The sequence below is a fragment of the Sinohyriopsis cumingii genome, chromosome 5, assembly GCF_028554795.1.
Source record: "Sinohyriopsis cumingii isolate HCF-2022 chromosome 5, ASM2855479v2, whole genome shotgun sequence".
Taxonomy (NCBI): domain Eukaryota; kingdom Metazoa; phylum Mollusca; class Bivalvia; order Unionida; family Unionidae; genus Sinohyriopsis; species Sinohyriopsis cumingii.
The window spans coordinates 14,081,275-14,101,289 of NC_142965.1; the positions used below are offsets into that span (position 1 = coordinate 14,081,275).

Sequence of the window (20,015 nt, forward strand, 5' to 3'; positions counted from 1 at the left end):
ATAATATTAATAACATAGTCTTTATCTACCTGTCTATCCATCCAATCATATAGTTTGGCATATTTATTTTTCCAATGCCAATTCTAACTCCTTGACAAAAGGTCACCATATACCGAGAGACCTGACTATGGAACTGATTAAATACACCCGGAGGCCCTGAGTGGCCAAGTGGTCTAAAGCGCTCACTGTTATGGATCACTTCCATCTCACCTCTGTCTGCGTGAGTTCGAGTCTCAGGCTCAGCTAACGTTGGTATGTGAGAAAGCTTGCCAGTAGCTTCTTGTGGGTCGGTTGGTTCTTCTCAGGGTTTTCCAGGGTTCTTCCTCCACCAATTATACTGGCCGCCATGTATAGCCTATCTTGTGCTGAAAAATGGCGTTAAACCCTACAACAACAACAATAACAATTAAATACACCCAGACCTATAGGGTGATTAGAGGGAAATTAGCATTTTGGAGCCCTACAAAGTAGACATTATCTTAGCCAAGTGATTTTGTGAGCATACAGTGGACATATAACACTAACATAATCTTATATAATAATAATAATAATAATAATAATAATAATGACTTTGTATAGCGCCTAATCTTTAGAAGCTCTAAGTGCTTTACAACATTAGACAACACCTATAACATAAAAAACATATATAATCAGTGTTTACTTTGTGTGTTTGATGATGCAATGTCATATCATTACAAAATTAATATTCCCAACATGTATCTTTCTTGATCATAACAACTCTTCATATAAAATTCCCCAACTTGAATGTACAGTTCTAAACTATCCATGAAATTTTTCATAGCATAGAATGAAGAATAGCAAGGATTCTGATGATCAATTCATAGCTAATACTCACCTAAAATGTCAGCAAATGACAAAACTGTGGTTTTTAAAAAGTATGAATTGTAACTCTCCAAGAAAGCTTGTCTAATGACTGGATACCCTGAAAGTGATTTAAGAATTTAACTGAAAACAATGCATAAGGTAACCAGACCAATTGATTCTGTGTGAATATATTTAATTACATGACCTAAAACGATCTGAAGAAAACAATAAAATAAACGTGTGTGCACAACCTTTATTAGGATCACACTTCTGCATGAATTACAACTGAAATAACTGAACAGCAAAGTATATATTAACTACCAAATACTTGTCAATTCTGTGCAAAACAAAATTAAATATTATTTAATGAAATAATTCTCTTCCAACAATTCTTCCTCTCACACATATACTCAAACACAAAACTTGAACAGAACACTGATTAATCACAAATCTTCATGCCTGTTATGAAATCAAATATTATGAAAAATTAACATTATATACAAACAAACAAAAAGTTTAAGTTGCATCAAATATTTTTACTAAAGGACTATTTATACACAGAACATGAAACAAACAACTTTTTTTCACAGGATTTTGTCTACATGTAAGAAAATGGTAAGCAACACATTAGAAAACACTTTAAATTATTGCAAATGTCCAATTCTCCATGAATGATAATTGTTACCACATGGTGAAAATGAAACTAGTCTATCCAGAAATATTCTCTACTGTAATGTTTGATGATCCTGCGAACAGAATCTGCTTAACCTCTATTATCTGATACCTTATGCATGCCACATCAAGATTTGGTAGAATGAAGGCATTTACTTGCATACACAGGAATATCTTTGTGCTGATGTAGAGGTGCACAACTCAACATGGACCAGAATTGGCCTTGGTTGGAACTAAGCAGGCCACATAGGTTAAGGTCAGGACACTGGCCACTCAAAATGTGTCCGTACTCCACATGTTGCCCGTGGAACACGTCATGCACCTCTGTGCTGGAGGATATCCCAAAAGAATTACTTAATTCTAACCTGTAATTATTCTTTGTTCAAATTTTAGCTAAATTTTTTTGGTCTCACATTAAGTGGGTGAGGAGGGCTGCAGCCTTTATAAAGTATGTGAAAATTTTGAGATTTTTCTGTGAAGTTTCTATCTAAATGTCATTTCATGAAAAAAAAAAAAACAAACATTATACTTAATAAGCCTGCCAAATTAGCTTTATAGCTCACTTCAAACACAATGTGTTCATCAAGAATGCTCCCCCTCTGTTTGTATGTATATATATATATATATATATACACACACACACACACACACATATATATATATATAGATAGATAGATGTATCATTGCTGACATCCCAAATGTTGGCAGCCCAGTAATGGTGAGCTATTATGAGAGGATTGATTAACATCAGAAGGCTTCTCTTGGATCCAATATTTTCAAAATAAGTTGCCATAAGTTTCTCGTTTATTAGAGATCTTTTGTTGCATACATCTTTTTCTTTATTCAGCTAGGATGTAAACAATGTTAACCTTAATAATAAATTGCAATAAAATCTGAAAGGAAAGAAGCATTTATGTTGATATGGGAACAGTGGGAACCATTATTTCAAAATAACTAGAATGATGCATTTAACTAAAATATGTTTAATCATGTCATGTCATAGTGTACGGTGTCCCCTAGATGCTGTATATTTCAAATTGTCAAATAAGAGATTATGAAATATATGAATGTGTGCATGTGTGCTTGCATGTGTATGTATGTTTATTGTTTTTGTTTCTCCTACAGTATATTTATTTTCACTAGGCTATATCAGTTCAAAGGTGACCCTAGGATGGTTCCCCAACCCAATGGTCAACCTATTAAGGGGACAATAAAATTTTTTTATAAAAAAAACTCCAAAAACAAAAAGCTGTTAACCATGAGCTTGATCAAACAAGCTTTTAAAACTGACCTTAATCTAGAGTATGGACAAGAAAAAATGCACATAGATGCCACAATGATTATGTTAAGCTTCCAACAAACCTGACTTGAAAATAATAACCTTATTTTGGCTTCTTCCTTATCTTAGTGCAGTCTATCAGCAATGTCTAGCCCTAAAGTCAGCCCACAGAAATAACTTTTTTTTCTTCGAGTCACTATGATCTTGACCGCCTGACCCCCAAATCAAAAGGTTTCTTACTTAATCCAAGTTCAAGTCATTCACGGTATTAGGTCTAGATCTTAAGTTATTATGTGGAGACACAATAATGGACAGACATAGACTTTATTTTATGACATGTACTATACTTTTGGCAGATATATAATAAATAAAATGCTGGAGGATGAACAAATCTCACATGAACACTTGGAAGTAGATGAGGCTTTTTTATACCTGGTTTACAACACAGCAATTTAAATAGGTTATGTAGTGTCAAGGTAAGTGGATTAATATGCCCTGCCAATTGAATAACAACTGTAGCTGACCCAGAAGGCAAGTGGATTAAAATGCCCTGCCAACTGAATAACAACTGTAGCAGACCCAGAAGGCAAGTGGATTAAAATGCCCTGCCAATTGAATAACAACTGTAGCAGACCCAGGCTGATTTGATGATAGGATCTGAACCTACATACTTCTGGTTGCTAGTCTCACATGCTAACTGCTGAGCCATGGTAGCTCCTCACATACCATACTGCATCCATATTTTACAAATATATTTTGAAGCCTGTGTTTTAATCATGTCACAATCATTTACATTTTTCCAGACTGTTGATTCTTGACTGGCTAACAAATTTTGTTTTGTGGGGTTGGGGGGGGGGAACTGCATACCAATGCATTATACTGTGTAATTGCAATATACAGTCATAAAGGAATGTCATGGCTAAGTTTAAGTTATGGTTTTGGAAATAATTTTGTTTCTGCCACAAGTATAATGTAATATGCAAACCCAGTCTCAAAAAGGGAACTAAATAATATCTGGCTTAAAATAAATAAGTGCAACAAAATATATGATGTCTGCAGAACTATGCAACCACACAACCAATTTATAATACAAACAATACAAACAATCCCTGAAAGAAAAATATGTACCTTTTGATTTTCTACATTAAATGAAATTAATCTAGATCATATAAATAAGCGAAACAGAAAAATTTAATGTGAAACAAAATTTACAAAATTATATTGGTAAACAAGAAGCCTATGTGAGCCTCAGATCACTCATCTGGCTGACATCTGCCTAACAGTCAATTGCAAGAGCTACTGGCCAATAAATCTAAGTCAGTTGGATGCTTTCAATATAAATCTTTTCTTATGCTGTTGATTCAATATGTTATGAAAATAATTGGTTCTGGGTTTCTTTATAAAATTTTGTATCTTCCTGCTGGAACATAATCACCTGTCCAATGCTGACAAAACTTTATGCCAGCATGCTCTCTGACAAAGTTGATCAAATTCTGTTGAGTGCTTTGTAGAAATTTTTTTTTGTTTTAAAAAGGCTGCCATTTTTTATGGCACACCAGCACCTTTTGCAAATAATGGAAAGTCATTTTTGTCAGAATGCTTTCTCTCAGATTTTGGTCAGATTCTGTTCAAAAGTTTTTCAGAAGCTGATTCAAGGCTTTTCTATTTTTAATAGTGGCAGCCATCATGAATGGAACATCAACATTACCTGTAAATCTATATTAAAGTCTTTATGACAGCATACTTCCTGTAAAATGTTGTACAAATTTTGAAAGCACATTCAAGGATTCTTTTTCCCCCAAGTTTGATCAAATTCTACTAATCAGTTTTTGAGATGAAGGCATTTGAGGATTTTTTTTACTAATTTTAGTGGCCATATTTGCTATTTCCTGATTTAAAGCATTCTCTCTTCCAAAAATACTCAAGCAATGAAAAATCGGAACTAAACCTATGTACCTGCAGTGCATCCAATATTGAAATTCTGTTATATTCTTTCTTTGATATTTATAATTTTTCAAAATTCATTTTCTCCCATTCTAGTCTGTTTCCACTGTATGCTATTTGTCCAAGTAATTTATTTAAAGTTTAAATCGTGACATCAGATATAGCTGACTTTTATTATAAACCTCAAATGACCTTTCTATAAGGGTTGTCCAATCTGTTGAGATGTACAATATATTAATAAATACTTTTCGAGGCGAGTGTACTACCCATTTCAACAGATAATAACTGACTGACTTATTTATCAGAAATAACGCTTTACAAGAGATTTAGGTTTGAAATTAATACAAAAACTTGTGCTCAACTTCTAATAATGTCTAATAGCAAACTCATAAAACTGGCAAAATTTATATAGTGAATGGTGTACTTGTGAACCTGGCCCAAGTTTCACCACCATTTGTATTACAGTGTAAGGCTCTGTTAAAAAATTTGACTGTCAAACTTGTCGACTTTAATTGTACCAATTCACTAATTCTACAATCAATAAATCTGGTTGGTCAATCTGAATTGTTTTAAATTTCAGGCCCCAGTTTCAATAACAAATCTTTAAATTAAGCTTGGACAAAAGAGATCTGATTAGTCCATTTTAGGTCAGATACAAATTTCAACCATTCAGGACTGGATTCAAGACTTTAAAAGTCTAAATCCAGACTTAAGTCATTAATACCAACCCTGATCAAAGGATTTGTTACTTCAGACATTTTTAAATATATTCATGAAATCCATGTTTGATTCTTTGAATTCTTACTTGATATAAGATACAATGTAAGCTGCATTGGTAAAATCCAACCCTGGAACTGAACAGGAAATTAGTCACTTCACAAAGTCCACATTCTTGAATTTCACTTAGAATAACAGATGTAATATACTAGAAGCACACGAAGCAGTTTTGTTCTGTGTTATCTACTAGTCTTTGTGACAGCAGGGTAGCCTCAGCTTTCCTGTTGAATAGTGTACTGGCAGGTAAGAGACATGCTGATTATTCTGTCTCTGATTTCCAAGGAACAGCAGAAACTTTATTCCATCTTTATATCAATGCATCTGACAGCTTTTATCCCACAAGTTCAAATTCTTCATCACTACCACATGATGCTCTCTCAACCAAGGTGAATTCTGCAAGATAAATAATCATTAAATGTATTAGCCACTGAACAATACTTTTACAATATGACTTTCCTAACAAATGAATGCAGTCCCATTTTTACAGGAATTATCAGTGCTCCATTTGAGTTCACATAATAAATAACAATGACTGAAAACAATGAAAACAGAGCATGATTTTGAAATATTTTTCTAACTGGGGCAGAAGTCCATTATAGGTGTCTGAGAACTCATAACAACATTTCTCTTAGTAAAGTCCTCCTTATTTAATTTTATTTTTGTACTGTTATCGACCAAGAAACAAGACTGAATAGAAATTATGCTTAATGATTCAGACAGGGCATTCAAAACCACAGCTGAACCATACCTTCAACACATGACTGGATAGGTAGTTAGGTTCCACTTATCTACAGGAAAGTACTGCATATGCCCACATAATTTAGGAATGTTAAGCCATGGAGAAAAAAAAAATACAACAAGAATAATCAAGAGGTGACTAACTTTTCAGTTCCCCTACATTCCAGTTCCCCCACTGAAAGTATCCTAAGGTCCAGTAGCCTTAATTCTGATAATACTTAAACTACAGTTTGTTTCCATGGTAACATCAATTTTGAATGCAAAAAATTCTTGTTATGAAAAAGTACCTACATTTAATTTGGTGGACATGTGTACCAAGTATGGTTGAAATAGCATGAACAATTTTAAAACCATGATCTAGAAAAGAAAAATGTTTACAGACTGACTAAAAGATGAATAAAAAAGAAAAGATGGTGTTATTGACATCATCACAAAAGACAGGAAATTACTTTTCACGTCCAGCTCCAATTTAATGCAGTAATCATACTTTCAAATCTAATAATTTGTAATTATTTAATGCAGAGGATGCCTTCTGTAGGAAGTTCTAAAAATAATGTTATTATTATTATCGTGCGCAGTGTGTACTCAGCCATTTAATGTCATCTTCAGCAAGGTGCAGAGCCTGCAGTCCAATGGGGAACTTTGTCAATGGACAGTTGTTCACGATGTTTACATGATCTGAAGAGCTCCACAGCAACAGGAAGAGTTAGTGGCCTGGCCCCATTGGACAAGGTTGACTGCATAATGACCCTGTCCTGTCCAAAACCGGTTCAGTGTGGTCCATAGATGATATGGAATGTTTAAGCCAGGATGGGCAGACAGAGGGCTCAGCTATGAGGGAATGGTTTACAACATTTGTTGAAGACCACTCAACACTCCATGCCAAAATAGTTGTCATATCCTTTGGCAATGGACCTAACCAGACTTGGCGGCTGGAAGTCAAGTGGATTGCTTGATGTGAGGTGATGTCCATGTACAATAAAAATAATGTTAATTACATATTATGAAAACAACTGTTTCAAGGGTACTCCATTTCTTGTATCAGCACTTAAACATCATTTCTTCAATACTGAAAGGTCTTTATGCCAGGCTGCTTTCTGTCAGAGCCAGTCAGATTCTTTTGACTGGTTATGTTAATAAAGAATTCTATTCAGCAGTTTCTGAAGACTTTTATGGTTTTCTTTCTATGTTTAGAAATGGTGGTCATTTGATGTTATAGCATGATCAGTTGTATATATTGGCCTTGCAGGCTGGATGCTAATAAATCTTGTTTCTGATAAGTCATTAATGGGTTTTTGTATCTTTAGTAATGGCAGTCACATCTAAGAGCAGATGGACTTCGTTTGAACAATTCTGAATGCCATTCATGCCAGAATGGTTTGTCAAATTTGGCCAAATTTTATTAATCAGTTTATGGTAAGTCATTGTCAGGTTTTTCCACTTTACTCAAAACAGTAGCCATTTTTGAAAGCAGCATCATTTGTAAAATTTGAAAGCTGGTTGATCAAGAATGTTTTCAAACAAATTTTATCATTTTCTTGAGAAGTTTGAACAATTTGTCTCAAGTTTTTCTATTATTAGATGGTATATCAAAAATATTCATACAAAATAAGTGGGATACTCTGTCAAATTTGGTTAAAATTCAGTTTTCTTTATGGGATAGGTCATTGGAAGGTTTTTCTATTATTTTATAATGCAAATATATTTGACAGCAGATCAATATCATTTGTGCAAACTTTAAAGGTCTACAGTCCAGGATGATTTTTATCAAATCTGGTCATATTCCCTTCAGCAGTTTTTGAGAAGTCATTTAATGACTATGCTAATTTTAGTAATGGTAGCCATATTTAATAGTAGATCAAAAACTATCTGTTAAACCTTGAATGTCCTTCATGGCAGGATGCTCTCAGTTGAATTTGGCCAAATTTTGCTTTAAAATTAATTTTAAAGTCTCAACTCATTTAAAAGGTTTATCTATTTTCACTAATGATGCCTGCAATTGTTACGGCATCAGTTCTACCAAGTGAACCTTACCATGCTGTCACTTGTGAAATTTGGTTCAATTCTGTTTAGCAGTTTTTCAGAAGATGATCAATTTGTAGCAAGAAGACTTTGTTGGCATAAGGGAGGTAACTGCCTAACAATTAGCTGCACTGCTAACAATGGAAGCTATGACATTAACAAAGCACACTAATGATGAATAATGTCCAAATGAGCTAGGTTTATGAGGTAATCCATTCATTGCATGTTAATTTATTGGTGTGTTATGACTGTCTTAAACTCCATACACCCACTGCTCAGGGTTCTGGGTTTAAGACAGTCATATAACATTCTGTACAACTTTGGTAAACTAACAAATAATATGTAACAAAACTGATTTTGTGGATCTAACATCTGACAACAAATTACAAAAAAAAAGAAAGAATAATATTGATCTGAATATTGGCAGATTAGGGATGACTGTCTGAAGCTCACCTCTGGTAAGATAGTATCATAATATATAACATTTGATATAAAGGAAATATTTATGATACATTATTAATGCTAATCAAGCCTGTTTTTACCCGATATATAATTAATGCTAATCAAGACCAGTTTACCTGATGATACATAATGTTAATAAAGCCCGTTTTTACCTGATGATACATAATTAATGTTAATCAAGACCAGTTTACCTGATGATACATACTTAATGTTAATGAAGACCAGTTTGCCTAATGATACATAACACTGGTCAACAGTGAAATCATTACTGACTTGAAAAGGCCCTAATCTGTAGTATTTTGGTGTGCCGAACACGAATATAACCGTGAAAAATTTGTATTGGCTCTCGTTTTGAAGATATTCATATACCTCATTTTCTATGTTTCACTGTGTAAATTTCTCCAGTAGGACTGCAGCAACATCCGGAATAATGATGTAACATTGCATAATACCATCATGCTCACATCATCCACAGTTGATTGCATCATTTTCTGATGCAATGCAATACTAATGCCATGCGGCTGCTGAAGTAAGTTGACGTCAGCAGTGTACTATACATGTGTAGGCCTATTATACTAATGCCAGGCGGCTGCTGAAGCTGACGTAAGCAGTGTACTATATAAAGCCCAATCAGATAGGTTCAGCATTTAAAATATTTTAGACGTTGTGCGAGACAGTTCAAGCTACTGTTACATAAAACTTATTATTTTATCCATTTACGTACAATAAAGAACAGTAATGCCTCGAAAGTGTGTTAATACCGCGGACAATTTTTGCTATATTTGTGGGGAAGTGACATTTGCCAACCAGAAGAAAAGTATCAATTCTCAAGTGAAGAAGGCATATCATCTTTACTTCGGATGCAAGGTTGGTGACCAAGACAAGCCTTGGGCTCCGCATATATGCTGTGCTACATGTACAACACAGCTTTCACAGTGGTTGAATTGCAAAAGGTCATCAATGCCGTTTGCAGTCCCAATGGTGTGGAGAGAGCCAAGCAACCACCTAAATGACTGTTACTTCTGCTTGGTTCCTCCTCTTTCCGGCGGAATAACGAAGCGAAAGAAGTCGAGAATAGTCTACCCAAACATTCCGTCTGCATTGAGACCAGTTCCACATGGTGAGGGACTTCCTATTCCAGAACCTCCAGCAGAATATTCTCTTGATTCATCTGACGAAGACAAAGGTGAGTCGACCTGTTCTTCTCCTGGTCCATCAGCATGCAGTGATCCAGATTTTCACTGTGGTGCATCATCAACCCCACACAGAATAACACAGGAAGAACTAAATGACCTGATTCGTGATTTGGACTTATCAAAGAACAAGGCAGAATTGCTAGGATCAAGACTCCAACAATGGAATCTTCTAGAAGAAGATGTCACAATTACTGCATATCGAAAGCGCCACCAGCAATTGGAGCCTTTCTTCAGAAAGGAAAGTAATCTGATATTCTGTTCCGATATTGAGGGCCTCATGAATGCTTTAAAAATCACTCATGACCCACAAGAATGGAGACTATTTGTGGACTCTTCGAAACTGAGTCTCAAGGCTGTGCTTTTGCACAATGGAAACATTCTTCCATCTATTCCAGTAGCGTATGCTGTCCACATGAAAGAGACATACGATAACTTAAGGCAGCTACTGAATTCCATTGAGTATAACAAGTACAGCTGGCACCTCTGTGGTGATTTGAAGGTAGTTGCCATTTTAATGGGACTGCAGCAAGGATATACAAAATACATGTGTTTCTTATGCGAGTGGGATAGCCGAGCAAGGGAAATGCACTACATGAGGAAGGAATGGACTCACAGGCAGAATGTAGCCATTGGAGAGAAGAATATCCAACACCCAGCTCTGGTTGAGGCTCAGAAAATCTTGCTACCACCCCTTCACATCAAACTAGGTTTGATGAAGAACTTCGTGAAAGCCATTGACCGGACTTTGCCAGCATTCCGATACCTGCATGAAAAATTCCCTCGACTCAGCGAAGCAAAGATTAAAGAGGGAGTTTTTGTGGGTCCTCAGATTCGAGAGCTTTTCAAAGATGACCGGTTCAACAACTTGCTGGAAGGTGACGCGAAACAAGCATGGAATGCTTTTCGCCTAGTTTCTACAAACTTCCTCGGAAATGTTAGGGCAGAAAACTATAAGGAACTAGTAGAAGACATGTTGATGAAGTATAAGAAACTTGGCTGCAATATGTCTCTAAAGATTCACTTCCTTCATTCCCATTTGGATTTCTTTCCTAGCAACTGTGGTATTGTTAGTGATGAACACGGCGAACGTTTTCATCAAGATATCGCAACAATGGAACAAAGATACCAGGGAAAATGGTCCACTACAATGCTGGCTGACTACTGCTGGACACTCCTCAGAGATGCTCCCGAACAGCTGTACAAGAGACAGGCGAAGAAATCTAAGATGTAGTCAATGACTTGATTTTTTATAGGTAGGCTATTACAGTTGACCTTTTACTATTGGAATGCATTTCGTTATGTAAACATTAATTTCTTGCAGATTACAAAAAAACTAGAGCCAATTTTGCAATTTGACTGTCATATTCGTGTTCAGCACATAAAAATTGATAAGAATTGACTAATTTTATTTCAGTAACATGACTTTTGTAAAAATTTGTTGTCCAGTGTAATTAATGCTAATGAAGACATGTTTACCTAATGATACATAATTAATGCTAACGAAGACCAGTTTACCTAATGATACATAATTAATGTTAATAAAGCCTGTTTTTACCTAATGATATATAATTAATGCTAATGAAGACCAGGTTACCTAATGATACATAATTAATGTTAATCAAGCCTGTTTTTACCTGATGATACATAATTAATGCTAATCAAGACTGGTTTACTAGTTCTTATTGTTTTGCCCAATTTGACCAATACTGCACTTAAATGTTCCAGATACCAAGGATGCAGTAAGATACTAACTGTACTATCAACAACCTAAGACTAAGTTAAGTAGCTACATATAGTCCATTTTAAATACATCCTGCAGGGTATGACTGACAGCTGTTGTACTGATTTATTCCAATTATTCAGCATAATTTTTTTAAGTTGAGCATTTGCTGAAATTTAAACTCTTCTTATTGATCCAATACTGTTCTAAGTTATTAGTGATCTGATCCGTATCAATCAATACTGGTTTCCTGGAAAACTGGTCCAACCTTAGTGACATTGGTTTGAAATTATTTTCAATTACTAATAAATGGACTTTCTATGCTTGCAAATACTACAATTTAACTACTGACCAGAAGTCTGTAATAAAATCAGACTTTCAAGAACACAAGAAATAACAAATTAAATTTCAAACTTCCAAGCACACCTTTCAAAGATATAATATCAAAGATAATAATTAATTGCTAAAGTTATGCAATGCTATTGAAAAAGTTATACAATGCTAACAATGCTATTGAAAAAGTTATACAACGCTATTGAAAAAGCAGGTATGCTTGAGAACATGCAAACTTTCAGTCACTAGATTTTTAAATGAAAATCACAAATTGACCCTGCTATCAAAACTCATTACTCATACTGTTAAGAACAATTAATTTATTTATTCATTTAAATATTACAGAACTACCAAGAACTGGGACTCGTGCACATATTGTTAGTCCTAGACACATATAAAATCATCTGCCATTTTTCTGTGCTTTGATTTTGTAGACTTTTGGTCATCATGATGTGGTCAATGACAAAAGGTTAAAAAATGAACACATCAACGTTACTAAACACAAATGATTTAAAAAATTCAAGCAATGAGATCAATAATTACATTTAAGTGTTCTAATTTTAACCCTTTTTACCCTATTGTGCATGACAATAAAAAAACTGACATATTTATTCAAATCAATAGCTTAAAATTATTTTCAAACATACCAATTATTAATGGCCTTGATAATGTTACTTCTCCTTCAAATCTTACAAAAATGATTCAGTTACTAGATTAGTTGGTTGTTTAGTTGATTTAGTGAATGCTTGATTACTTTTTTAAACTTAAAACTGGTTTTTTGCTTATTTTATTTTTACAATGTATCTTGCATATTTATGAAAACAAAACCATGATTGAATCATATGATTAAGACTTCTCACTAAATATTTGTACATGATCTTTAGGTCATTATCTAAGCATTTACCACTGACTTTGAATCAAGATTCTAATCTAACTTGACTCATTCACATTTAAAGAAAAGAAGAAAATTTCTAAGGCAAATGTTGATAATTCTTACCTAATCACATGACATTAATATAACTTCTTTGCTAACTCTAAATCCAACCAGCCCAGAAAAAAAACTTTCTGAGAGAGAGAGAGAGAAGTAAGCAGCAAGCAATTCTTAAAGGTTAAATCCCCTCGTCTGCCCACTATGATTATATCCGGTTAAAACCAGATTTTTTTTAATCGAGTGACACCATAAAAGATGCTCACATTCTGGGGAGGGGTGGGAGGAATTATTTGTAATGTGATATGGTAAGTGTAATCAGAGAAACATAATTCACAAAAAAAATTGCTTTCTCTGTCAAATACATTACATCAGGAGAACAGGTAAGAGGAGAAGAAATGCAGAGCATCATATCTCTATGAACAGGAGGGTGATTGCTCTTCTCAAAGGATGAACTTCTCCTAGTGTTAGTTTAGCAAAATAGAGACAATATGTTTATATATGTGCATGGGAGATCCCTGTGGGATTCTGCAATTGATTACTGTCTCACCATCACAAGTTTCCCAAGCAAATCAAGCAAAAGTGGCAAATTCATGTGTGGGTGAAAGGATGTCATTTAAAAAATGACTAGCGATCACTGTCCGTGTAGATAACACCAACCCAACGTTATTCAGTTCTCTCCTTAGCATGGTGATGTCATACAGATGGAAATGACAGAAAGCAGCCTCTGCATACCAGTCTGTTGAATCTTCTATGTCCTAAAGTAGTATGTTTTTTCCAGTGGTACATTCCATGGTACTTTTCACTGTACCCATACATTGTTAGTTATCAACAGTAAGTAATTTATGGAAATTCCCATGTATTCATGTTAAGAATTTAATTATATTAGCAGCATGTTTTCATTTTTCACAACAAAATAATTTTAACAATTACATTTATTTTGTTTACAAAGCAGTTGTATTTGTTGTCACAAATTTATTTAAATATTACAAATAAAACTATATGATCTTTTAGCCACATTTTTGACACGTCACCTGGTTACAAAAAGAGGTATTGTGAAAGATATTTGGGCAAATCTAACTTTCTGGGAAAACTTTCAGATTGAAAAGTTACTTAATAGCATTTGCTAATGTGTTAAGTACACGTATTCATTTCAAAGACTGCAAAATCATTCTAAGAATTTCAGAACAAGTTGTTTTTTGTTCAAATTTGAGAATTTCTCATGTCTACTAAATATGTTCTCATATGTTGAGTAAGTGTGCTATCTGTTTACTGGCCCTCCCTTATAAATATCAGGTTGATGGCATCCCAAAGCTTCCCTGCCTATTATATCAACAGTGTAGTTAGTAATTTGCATCCCCCTCAAAGCTTCCCTGCCTATTATATCAACAGTGTAGCTAGTAATTTGCATCCCACTCAAAGTTTCCCTGCCTATCATATCAACAGTGTAGTTAGTAATTTGCATCCTACTCAGTTTCAATGCCTATTTTATCAACAGTATAGTTAGTAATTTGCAGGCTTCAGTGACAACAGTTCCCATTTTTATCAGCAAGCTCTCTAATTTCAGCACAAAATCTATATAAGATGTCAGCTATAGCATAATTTGAATTATACCACTAGTTTTTAGATTACAACTTAAACAGCAATCAACATACATAAAGCAAACAGTTACTATATGGTACCATTTAAGTTTTGAGGGGGGGACCAAGGGGAACCAATTTTCTTTTGTGCAGAGATAATTTATTTTCTTTTATCTCAAGAATATGTGTCTCATTTGGATTTTTAACATAGCTTTAACAATTTTTCAGACATATCGCTAAGATGTCTGCAGTTTGGCAGTTTATAGTGATGTCTAGCATTGGGGCATCATACCACAGACATATAGCATGATGTCCCACCCAGTCACATTATCCTGACACCAGGATGATCATTCCTAACACTTACCTCTTCACGATGAGCACCTAGCGAGGTGGCTGTTAGTACCATATTTATAAGTCTTTGGTATGACTTGGTCAAGGTTCGTACCCGTGACCTCTCACATCCAAGGTGGATGTACTAACCACTATGCCACCGAAGCAGTCCTCCAGAACAATAAATTGTTGGTCCCTAATATAACTGTGGTATACCATGGTAAGTATCAAGGTATGTTCAGAAATGAAGTCGATACAAAATTTTTTGTTGTACACAGCTCCACCATGACGTAAGACATTACATACAAGGCCAGGCTCATGGAAGATGCTCGTAGTTTGTGTGCTGAAATCTTCACAGTGTACCTGATATTGTGTTAGTTTAGAGTATACTAATTTAATACCCTTCAGCCAATCGAATAGCACTTGTTGGGTTATGTCTTGCATTTCTGCCTTCAGTGGTGGGAAAAGTCTTTCACAGATGATGTGGATATTGTCCATGCATCTCAAGTAACATCTGAGGGTATATACAGTGTTCTGTGTTACTGCTTCCCTTGAAAGATCAATTGAGGAGACTGGACAAATAGTCACTGTTGGTTCACTATGACAGCAAGCTATTCTTAGGAAGAAACCAGGTTGTGTCATTAGAAAACCTTTATGATCTGAACAGAACTGCATAATTATCTATTGTATGTTATTCACTCACTCTGCATGTTGAATTGAGCTGTCATAAACTGCATGAATGATAAATGCTTCTGTGCATGTACATGGATGTGTCAGAATTCGACCTCAAGTCAAAGATTACCTTGTTGTGGCCAGAATCATCTCTTCCATTAAGTATCTGAGATAATGGAACAGTACCCCTTGATTGTGAGAGGATCTGACTTCTTGACATGAGAAAGAGAAAGAATTTCACCATTGAGAAATAGGGGCTGAGAGTGGTGTGACTTCACTTATTTGATACCAGTCATTCAGCTGTTGTGATCATCTCCAAGACTGAAGCTCCAAACTCCTTTTCAATTAGGACATCCCTGAAAGAAACCAGGATTAAAGAAAGTTTGTTTGGACATGGATGGATTAGTGGCAATTTGGAGTGCCTGAGTAGAGTGAAAGTTGCTTTTGATTTGTCTGGGTAAGTCTGTGGCTAAATGGAGCAGATAGTTGATTCAGGGTGTTTTGTCTGAAGTGGGACAATCAGAGATATTGAAGTTGATGCTGATTAATACATCATTATCAGCTGTTTTTGCAAAAGATACTGATTAAGGGAAGGGATACATTAGGTAGAGCACATGCCTCCGGAGTCATTGAAAAATGAGAAAGAAATGTCAAGCATTTATGACCTCAAAGGGAACAGACTCAATGTAAGGTTCCTGCAGGGACAACTCTGTATGACGCAGTTGTTCTCCCTTGACAAACAGTCAGCCAAGACATTCAGACGGACAGGATATATGTTGGGCTGGAATATTACCTGATATTGTGAGTACCCATAAAGACATTCCCTTACCATGAGGAAAAGGCCTGGCGATTGTCTTACCCCTTGTTAGAGTTATGTCACCACATACAAACTGTCTGATATTATCAGGACTATGTTTCATGGATATGTTCTACCCATGTGTGCAAGCACTGAGAATGGCTTTCATTTCCAAGTGCTTGATATAAAGAGTTTTCTTTTGCAGAATCCATATGCCACTGACCACCAGAGGTCCAGTAGTAAACTGGCATTGTAACAGGTCCACCCCAACATTAAGAAAGACAGTGAACTGTAAGAAACTTCCATGCCTAAACAATGTCTTGTTTGAGGCTTTCTCTGACACAAGAGTTCTAATTTCAATGCATTTGGGAGAAAGAGACCATGTTGATATGTGTTAAGAAATCCATATATGGTTGGACAAAATGTTGAGAAGGGATAAGGTCCAACTTATCTACACTGATTATCCAACCCAGAACTATTAATGAGAGGTTGTTTATGTTGTGAACTGAAACTGGGATATGACTTGGTCTAATGTCTTACTGCAGGTCGAAAATCAACACCTTGGTTGATGCCTTCTCCAATGCATGAATGATTCTTTCAATGGGTTTGGGAGAAAGATGTAAAGTATTAAGGATTCCATACCAAGATGGACCATAAAAAAAGTATTTTTTTTATTTTGTGGCTCTTAAGTTCTTAAGTTGCTTTGTCAAAATGTTGGAATAGTGCCATTTCATACCAAATGCACAAACATTACATGCGTGTCCAACGAGCAAATGTATACATAGACATGCCTCATGTTCATCCTCCACAACCTTAAACTGTTTACTATTCTTGCACTTAGATATAACCTCTGCAATGAAGAAGAGGAACAAGTGCATACAACAAAAATATGTATAAATTTAAATAATGTAAACTACATTAAAGAAACGATTTAACAGTTGATTAAGTACAGAGCTCAAAAATTTCTCTAATGAAACTGAATGTTACTGGTCTAAATCACATGTGACAATAATAAACAGTATAACTGCAAAAATATCAGAATATTCACTGGAATTCACAAAAGTCGGGTATGCACCATATACAACCTTTTGATTTAATGTACCACACTGAAAAAAAAATGACTGAAGTTAAAAATTTATCAAATTTAACTGGATTGTTTGGAGGACATCTTAGCATATAGCAGCGAAAGCAAAATCTGGTTTAAACCAGATATAATGGTAGCCACCTAACAGGCAGAAGGGGAGTTAAACTGTAAGAGTTTATTCCCTTTGTCTATATACTATACAGACAGAAAGACACTTTTCCATCTTTCCAGGATGGCTGGCTTTGGAGATATCAAATAAGATTATCCTAATGTAATGTTATTAGGTAATGAATTTGATGGAGAAATGGCATAATTAAATCAACTCACCTTCTAAACTAGTTTTGCAAATGTTTTGGATATATATTTCTCCATGAGACGTAGAATTCAGACTTACAAGTACGAGTGTAATTTTGCTCACCGTACAATGAAAATCAGATAAAACAGTATATATCTAAACTAATTTCACATGAATTGCCTGGGAAAACCCCCAAACTTGCTCATTTTGATTACATCTATTGTGAATACTTCTTCAAACACAGAGATTGCACATGGATGTGTTTTAGCAAATTGGAAACAAATGTTAATATGTTTTCATCTATTCAACAAGACTTTTGATTGGTATGGGTGAAATATTAACACCTTAAAAAATATACCCACTTAAGTTTTTGGCAATTATTCACAACCTAAAAAATATACTATAAATTTTGTATTCCTTGAGCAATATACTTCACAGTATATTGGTCATTTCAAGCTGCATCATTTTGACTTCCAATGTGTAAAACAGAGAGGAAAAAACTTTTCATCAGTTATCCATACAGTAAGACAACAAAAACATTTCCCAGTCCACAAGAAGCTGGCCTTGGCTTGCATGTTGAGCCCAACCCCCAAAGCTATATTCTAAACATTAAGAGGATAGGACAGAATGATGCTGAAATAAAGTAAAAACTTTAACACTGAAGTTAATGTAGAGTAGATGAATGGACACACAAACATTCATGGAAGCCAAACTGATCATGATGTCAAACTTCTATGATGGCCTGGTGTGTGTGTGTATTTTTGGATTTTTAACATAGCTTTAACAATTTGAGTCATATTGCCACAATGTCTGTAAATGGCCAAGATGGCCTGGACAATTAACTTAGGTAGCAACAAAACTATATTTTTACAAAAACTTAAAAACTGGTACCCATGAAGATTTTTTTTAAAATTCATAGTAAATGTTAGCTTTGGCAGAGGTTTCTAATGATTCAATTCAATTCCAATAAGCATGTAAATATACCTGAAGTATTTACACCTTTTTTAGTGTAAGGCTCATAAGGCGGCCAGTGGCGGGGTCTTGTTTTGCACAATTCAAACATGACTGTTCCACCAGGGCACATGATAAACTTGCGAATGGACAGACAGAGGTCATCAAAATCTGCCTCAGTTTCACAGAAATACCCCTGCAATTAGAAAATAGTGTACAATTAAAACAGAATTTCTGAAAGATGTAGTTTTGAAAAGCTAAGTAATTACTATCACATCTACCTTCAATTCACTCCAACATATTATTTGAAAAGACATAAGGTAAAATTGTTTGGAATATTGCTTTAAGTGTAAATGGATGGGGCAGTAAATGACTTAGCAACCCTGAACAGTTCTACTTGCGATTATGACATTAAGCCAGACTTAGTCTTTTTTAGGGCGCCAATTTAACTTCTGCTTACACAATAAGCTGAAATTTTTGTTCATACTGACCAGCTTTCTGAATTTCACTGCTTATTATTTAACAGTGCTTTACATATTTCATGTTCTTTTTACAAGGGAAGCATCATTTTCTTTTTTGCCCTGAAAGACACTGATGATTTACTTCTAATAAAAGATGCTTAATGTCTTTGAAGTGCATGTATAAAAGGCCAATGCATTATATATTAATGAAAATATAGATGGGGTTCCTTGCTGCATACAGAGTTGCCTGCAGGTGTATTATTTTTAACCATGGTAATTTAGAAATAGTCATTTATGTTCACTCATGATGCCCATACAATGTACCAGCAGTGTTGAACCTGTTCTACTGCAAGTTCTCTGGCCATAAATGTGACCATGACTGTAGCAGCCCAAACTCTCTGTATCACTATACATTAGATGTCTTGTCAGAAATGTGTCCATGTTATGGAAGCAATCTTTCAGTTGTTGAGGTACGTGTAAATGATATTGTATTATTTTTTACTATCTATGAGATGAAATTGTTTAACACACTGCATGTTGCAGAATTGAAAACAAATGCTATGTCAGATGTGTGCACTATTTCAAAGCAATTTGTTTACATAAAACCAGGGACCATATGAAAACTTTGGATTTTTGCCAATCAAACTTGTATACATTAGGCCAATTCATGGTAATAAGGAGATTCTGTGCAAGCTATGGTAGGGTGATGTTGCAGATGAGGAAGTAAAAAAAAACAACACTACCAATAGTTGTCAACTTGCATTAAGATTAGAGAGTATGTGTTAGATGGCACACAACAAATTCTCAAAGTTCAGTTGCAAAATATTCAAACCTGTGGAAAAGGAAATTCAACATAGGTGATTTAGTGTTGGTGCTTCTCGCTAATAGATGGAACAAGCTACTGGTCCAATGAGAAAGGGCCCTATGAGGTCAAGCAGGTTAAGAGTGAA

The 20,015-nt window shown here is 35.0% G+C and overlaps 1 protein-coding gene across 2 annotated transcripts in view; it reads right to left on the bottom strand.

Annotated features, from left to right (window-relative positions):
- Positions 1-1,064: 1,064 nt before the first annotated feature.
- Positions 1,065-20,015, bottom strand: part of LOC149798664 (cysteine protease ATG4B-like) — a 73,230-nt gene continuing 54,279 nt past the window's right edge. The window contains exons 11-13 of one of the 2 annotated variants that reach the window (XR_016421010.1): positions 18,638-18,800; positions 15,609-15,834; positions 1,065-5,890 (exon numbers count right to left, since the gene is read on the bottom strand). Coding sequence is in view for 1 of the 2 variants with exons in the window: in XM_089957508.1 (XP_089813634.1) it covers positions 5,829-5,890; positions 18,638-18,800 (225 nt within the window). In the remaining variant the exon portion in view is untranslated. The remainder of the gene's footprint in view (positions 5,891-15,608; positions 15,835-18,637; positions 18,801-20,015) is intronic. The other variant, XM_089957508.1, reaches the window with a different exon arrangement.